This window comes from Nicotiana sylvestris, chromosome 8 (genome assembly GCF_000393655.2).
Source record: "Nicotiana sylvestris chromosome 8, ASM39365v2, whole genome shotgun sequence".
Lineage (NCBI taxonomy): Eukaryota > Viridiplantae > Streptophyta > Magnoliopsida > Solanales > Solanaceae > Nicotiana > Nicotiana sylvestris.
In genome coordinates, this window is record NC_091064.1 from 110,735,812 (window position 1) to 110,743,166 (window position 7,355).

At 39.2% G+C, this 7,355-nt stretch overlaps 1 protein-coding gene across 1 annotated transcript; it reads right to left on the minus strand.

Moving 5' to 3' along the window:
• Positions 1-317: 317 nt before the first annotated feature.
• LOC138875517 (uncharacterized) lies at positions 318-1,094 on the minus strand. The gene has a single exon (XM_070154353.1). It carries the CDS (start codon positions 1,092-1,094, stop codon positions 318-320), a length of 777 nt encoding a protein of 258 aa, XP_070010454.1.
• Positions 1,095-7,355: the final 6,261 nt, after the last annotated feature.

Below are 7,355 nucleotides of genomic sequence, written 5' to 3' on the forward strand. Positions count from 1 at the left end.
CAACACTTCTCTATGTCATGCCCTGGGGCATCTGAGCAATATGCGCACCTTTGAGAAAAATCAAACTTCTTTGGAAGAGGGTTTGGCATTTTTATCTGGATCGGCTTCAACATGTCCAATTGCTTCAACTTTTGGAACAAACTGGCGTATGACACTCCCAATGGGGTGAAAGCCTTTTCTTTTTTCAGCAACCTCTCATTCTTAAATGCTTGATTGGGCCGAAAACCTGATCCATGGGGTTTTCGATAGGCTCGTGGGGGTGGATAGGCATTTTGTGGAGCTGGGTAATGGGAAAGTAATGTACAATTTTGGGAGTTCTATGGAGAGAAGTGGCATTGGGGAGGATCACCCGGTCCATCAAGATATCCATGGGGACGATGTCGAGGCTGGAAGTGTTGATCAGAAAAGCCCATCGAATCATCTTTTCTGTTTCTCTTTCTTCCACCCAAGCTTACTGGGATGTTTTGAATGTCTTTCGAACAACTTATGATTTTTCCTGACTTGATTCCCTCTTCTACTAGCTCCCCCATTTTTAACACATCGTTGAAAGGCTTTTCCAAGGTCAGGATCAAATGACCGAAGTAGGTGGACCGTTGGGCTCGTAGGAAAAGCTCAACCATTTCTACTTCACCAATCGGGGTATTGACTCGAGCAGCTTGCTCCCTCCATCTGAGCCCAAACTCCCTAAAGCTTTCCTCTGGCTTCTTTTCCATTTTAGATAGGGAGGAGCGGTCCGGGGTAACGGCTGATATGTATTGAAAGTATCGAACAAAATCCTGAGCCTTGTCACCCAATGTAGGCCACTTACCAACATCTTGACGATTATGCCATTCCAAAGCTGCCCCAGTCAGGTTCTCACTGAAGTACTCCATCAACAAATCATCTTTCTCGCCAACATTTCTCATTTCACTGCAATAATCCCTCAAATGGACTATCAGATCTCTACACCCATCATACAAGTTAAACCTTGGCACTTTGAATCCCGCGGGCAGGCGAACGTCAGGGGACACAGACAATTCTTTGTAGGCCATGCTACCCTGGGTTCCCCTTCTTTGTTTGTTCTTTAAGGATTGTTCTATGCCTTTCAGCCTCATGGGTATCCCATCTCGCCCTTTTCTTCCTGTGAATTTTTCATTTTCAACATGAGGCCCATCCCGCGGACCCTTCTTGTATTAGTTGGGAACCTTGTGGGCAACCTCTGAGGGGTAATATTGGGCATCATGAGCTTTGAGTGGGTGTTCATTGTTGGGAATAACAGATAAGACATGAGGGCCATTTTGGGGAGAGGTAATTGGAGGAAGAGTGATTGAGATACTGGGGTGGTTGGGAAAGCTGTGATAAGCGGGTGGATATAGAGAATATGGAGGGTCCTCTGGCATTGTGTCCGGAGCTTGGGTAAGGGCAACATTTAGGAAGCTAGGTGGTGGCGGGGGCGGTGCCTTCCCAGTCATCCAAGCCTGATACATGTACGCCATGTGTTGTCTTAGCATCTTTACCTCTTCAAACAACCCATTATCCTGTTCAACCGACTGCTTTCGGGCACCGGTATCAACCAACTCAGTTTTGTTGTTGTCTGCCATTGCCTTTTGACTTTGTGTTATAGAGAAGAGTTACCACTTTAAAAACCACAAACCAACCACCCTTCTGCTATGAATATAACAAAATGAAGCCATTACGTTAGCGTTAGGGCATATAACAAAAGATAATCTCACTTTATGTGCAATGCACCTAACCACAGTTATCGGTTCTAAAATGACTTCGAGGGTACAAAGGTCTGTTGGCATCATCCCAATTTGTTCATTTCAACCTTCTCTTTTCTTTGTTTTTCTAGCACTTCTTAGCTCGTTCATTTTCCTTCCCTTCCTTTCTGATTGTCGCTCTTTTCTTCCTTCTCAATTCTCACCTACCATAATTTCACCATCTTTTTCTCTCTTTTTTTTCTTTTTTTTTTCTTTTCTTTCTTTAAAAAAATAAAAAAAATGATTCGATCGAACCCTTTGTAGGTTGCCTACGTATCATGACGCCGCATGAATCAGATCTTTGCGTAGTTCGGGAATAAAGGAAACAAACTAACGTTCTTTTTCTTTTTACCTTAATGACTACTCTGATGAGAAAAGGGAAATAAAAGAAACAAATCTCTTTTTTTTTTTGAATTTTCTAGACTTAATGTTCTATAACCTATTCTAAACTCTAGCTTAACGAGCATATATTTTGCTTTTTTTTTTTTTTGAAACAAACACTCCATGGGAAATTATTAAGGAAAACCCTAGAAGAGAAAACAAAAATATTTTTTTTAGGAAGAAGATCGAAAGAATAAACCACGGAAAAATATTTTAAATTTTCATTTGATATCCTAACACAAGATTTCGCAGCAAGCAATGAAAAGGTAAAACAGAATGTTTTTGGATTTCAATTTTGATTGCCTAAAGGAAAAATTCTAATGATAAACAAAAGATAAAGTATGCTTTTTTTCTATGTACAATATCCTAAAGTTCTAATGAAGATAAAAAGAATTTTATTTTCATCCTCATTAATTTCCCCAAAGAAACACCTCAAAAGAAAATCTTTTTGGATTTTGGAATTAACACCTTAAAGAAAGCTTTTAAAGAAGTACTAAAATAAAATTCTCTCTTTTTTGTTTTGAATTTTGGTCCTAATATACTAAAGGAAACACAAAATAATTCATTTTAAGTCCTAGATATTAATTGCCTAAAGGAGAAACAACCTCAAATTGTTTTCATTTCTAGAATTAGTATTCTAAAGAAAACTTATACAGCACATTTTTTCAAATATAAAACAGCAAATAACAATAATAAAAAGACTTGACATTACTGTACAAAAGTAGAAAGTAAAAGGCGACATAAAATGAGGAACAGACTCAAAACATAAAAATAAAACACTATGGCCAAAAGGTGGCTAGAAATAAATCCACACCTGTATGAGAAAACTTTAACCAACACTATGTGAGATAATAACACTCCCTATTAGACACATGCAAGACATAATTGGGACTAATTTTGCAAAATGACTTTTTTGGCCAAAAGGTGGCTAGAAATGCAAAATTTGGCTAAGACCCCGCAAAGTCAAGAACTTAAGATTTACAAGGAAGACCGGACCCTATGTGGGTTGCCTATATATCCCGCCCTGAGAGACGAGAATAAGGTTTGCGTAGTTCGGGCAAATTGGATACGTGCGAAGAATAATAAAAAAAACCACTAATTCATAGAAATCACTTTTTTTCTTGCTTTTTCTTGAAAAATGACAAAACATGCAAAATCTTTTTGGATTTTTTTTTTTTTTTGATTTTTGATTTTTGAAAATAATGAAAAAGTGTAAAATCTTTTTTTGAATTTTTCATGTTTTTTTTTGTCTTTTTCTTAAAAATGTAACAAAAAACATAACTAGACCCTACTTGCATTATTTTCACACTTCCCCTTCTCTTTTTTTTTTCTTTCTTCTTTCTTTTTTCATTGTTTTTTTTTCTTTTTTTTCATTTCTTCATTTACCCTCAGTTATCATTGGTCCGCCAAATGACCCTTTTACCCTTGACTAAATGCAACATGTAGCACATAAGATGCATTAGGATGGTCTTTTTCATTTTTGGTATACCTGTCCTAGACAGACCCAACCCCTGTGTTGAGTCTCCAAAGTTAAATGCACATGATGCAAGCAAACGTTCCTACTAGGGATCCGACATGAGGTCCTGTTGTACTAGGTTCAAAATCTGGGTTTATTGTTCTAGACCTGGCTTACCCGAGTGGAAAGCTCGAGCCGGGAGGGGGGGGGCAGCATACTGGGAATACAGAAGCTTCACCGGTTTTGCAACTTGTCCGTACCTCGTTCTAAATTTGGGATATGACTCTAACAGAAAAGAAGTCACACGAAGTGCACACTTCTTCATGATTTAGAAGACTCGGAGAGAAGGGGGATTTCACAACAGTTTATATACAGTTCATGGAATATCAAAGCGGTAAAAGCAATCAATTAGCACATTAGGCCCAAATCATGTAACAAAATCAGATAATGGATAAAGCCAACTATAACAATTATTCTAAGCTCGAATTCTTGAACCCTGAACCAGAGATTCTGGGTTCGATCCCCAGCAGAGTTGCCAGAGCTGTCACACCTCCTTTTTTCCTTACACCCCGGAAGGGTATAAATAAAGGAGTTTTTCCAATTAAAGGACAATCGGAACATGATTTATTGTTAAAAGATTAAGAGTTGCCACTTGGGAGATTTATGGTGTCCCAAGTCTCCAGTTCGAATCCCGAGTCGAGGAAAAGGTTGACTCTGTAATACAGTCCGCGAACCAGAAATCCGAGTAAGGAATGTGTTATCCCGGGAGAAGGTGTTAGGCATTCCCGGATTCCGTGGTTCTAACACGGTCGCTCAACTGTTATAATTGGCCAATTATCTGATTTTAGAACATTTTGAACCTATATGCATTTTAACTTTATAACCGCTCTTATTCATTTTAAGGAAGATTTTAACGTCAACCAAAACACATCTTTTGACCGCGCCACATGAAATGCACCCGCAGTTTGAGACATATTCTATTTGACGTTGTTAAGATTTGGATTTGGGTCACATGAAATGCACACCCGAATTTATAACATATTTATTTCTACTATCATTATTCAAAATTATAGTAGGGTCATATGAAATGCACACCCGAATTTTAGCACAACCATAATCATCAAAAACTTCACAATAAGTATACAAGGAAAAACTTTACAGAATAGCAAAAACGAACCTTAATATTGAATCTGAAATTTGAATTACCGGACAACTTTGAAACTCGTAAATGCACAAGATCGCCAACAGGACCTCGGTTGCCTCGAATCCACTCTTTATATTTTGGCCATTTAAGAGCTAAACTGCAAGAGTCTTTCCATTTCGGCAAACAGCTCGCCACTAAATTCAACTTGGAATTGTTGCTTTAATTTGAATCCTTGACAAAATTAATATGATGATTCTTTCTGAAGTAGAGGCAATTTATTGTCCACGAAACAAACCATCACTAACTCTATTTTAATTTACTTCACGTCTTGCACGAGATTCCCACATAAGAATTTATAATGCCTTAAAGAACTTGTCAACCTGTGAAGAAAGAGTACCACCCCCACTTACGCCAGCCTTTGAAATACCAATGCTTGCGTGTATTTTACTGTAAACAATTTTCTTCGCCAGCATATGCAGCAGCCATAATATAGCAACAATAGTTCTTCAGTTTTCAAGCAAATATAAAGCGTCCAACGAACAACATCGCCGGAACATTAAAACCCAGCCGGATCTTTTCCATAAATGGCCAAAATTACAGTATATCAACAAATGACTAGAACTCGACCGATAAATACATCAACAACACTAGCAAGACCTCTGCTAACCAGAACTCGAAACCTCGTCGTGAAGCTCAAACAAGCTCGAACGAACAAACTCAACGACCTCGAACGGGACGATGACTGTAAACTTCTCACATTTCCGTCACTGTTTTTGCTGTATTTCCGGCCAGTTATGGTAGCGGCAGATGTGGGATGGTGGAAAGGTAGCAGTATGTGTGTGTGTGTGTGTGTTCGCCGACGTCAATGGTGGTCGTCGGTGGTTGACGACGGAGATGGGGTGCTATATGCTGAAGGAGAGGATGAATAAGGGTCGGCTACTGTCGTACATGGCTGTTCATGGTGTAGGCTGGTCATTTGGACAGAACAGCATCGCCGGCAGCGTAGGGTCGTTTGGACAGGAACAACGACACGCAGGGGGGAAGGTCGAAGAAGATAGACACGAGGGGGGTGGGGTGGCGTTCTCTGGTGTTGGTTTTAAGATGTGCAGCCTTTGCATTTTTTTTTGGTTCTTCAACCTTCTTCATTTCGATCATGCGCAGCTTTTGCTGCTTTTCGTTCCAGCTTCTTAAACAAAGAAGCTTTCTTCGTTGGTGAAGAAGAGATCCGATGGGGGGTCCCTGTTGAAACAAAAGCTGCGCAACTTTTCTTTTTAGCCTTTTTTCTGTTTCCTCTCCTTTAGTCTTCAGCCTTCTTTTTATATTGTAGGTTTTTGGTAGGGTTTTTAGGTTAAGGGGTGTGGGCTAAGGAATTATGGGCTTGGTAATTGTGGGATAGGTCCAAAATTAGGCCTAAAAATGGGTTGCTCGAGCCCAAGTTCTATTCTTTCGCTGCGAACAAGATTAAAAATACGGGCCCATTTGTTAATTATTCCTACTATTCAAATAATTATAAAAATAAAACTAACCATTAAAGCAAATCTATTTTTGGTATTTTTAAATATCATATTAAAATAAAAATACGATACTATTGTTGTATATATTTTTTTTAAGATTTCTTTTTAAATTAAAAATGACTACAAAACATTAATGAACCTATTTTTGTGATTTTTTGTTTTCTTGTAATAAAATAAAGTAAAAGAGTCAAAATTACTTAAAATATCTATATTATGCCTAAATTAAATATTTTACACTAATATAAGAAAAAATCTTGGGGAGGGTCAAAAATCACATGTCTACAGGCAAATCCTTCTTCGTCAACGCGGTCAAACTCTCGCGTTCGCATAGAACAAAAATTCACTGACCAAAAAAATCTCTCTATCGCGAATACGAGTGTCCTCTCGCGAACACCTAGCTTCCACAAGCTGCCCCTTTGCGAACGCGATCACCACTATGCGAATGCGTAGAACAAGGGCTTGGGTCCTAGCGGCTCCACATCCTCTACACGAACGTGATGCCCTTTACGCGTTCGCGATGCACTGCTTGAACCAACCTTCACGAACACGTCCCCCACTTTGTGAACGCGAAGAGCAATCTTCCACCTGCCTCTAGCTCTTCTTCGCGAATGCGGGACTTCCCTCGCGAATGAGAAGAAGGAAACCAGAACTGGAGACTTCAGAAAATCTGCAATCCTTTCTGAAGTCCAAATGATCCATTAACCACCCGAAATCAACTCGAGGCTTCCGGAACCTCAACCAAACATACCTACCAGTCCTAAAACACCATACGAACTTAGTCGAGTCCTCAAAACACATTAAAGAACAACAAACACACGAATCACCCTCCATCCAAACTTAATGAACTTGAAACTTCAAATTTCTACAACCGATGTCGAAACCTATCAAACCACATTTGATTGACCTCAATATTCAACATTACGAACCTACTCCAACTTCTGTGATCGGAGTCCGACCCCAATATCAAAAAGTCCACTTTCGTTCAAAATCTCATAAAATTTCGACTTTTGTCATTTCAAGCCTAAATCAGCTACATACCTCCAATTCACAGTCCGGACACGCCTCGAAGTCCAAAATAACCTAACGGAGCTAACAAAACCGACGAAACTCTATTTCAGAGT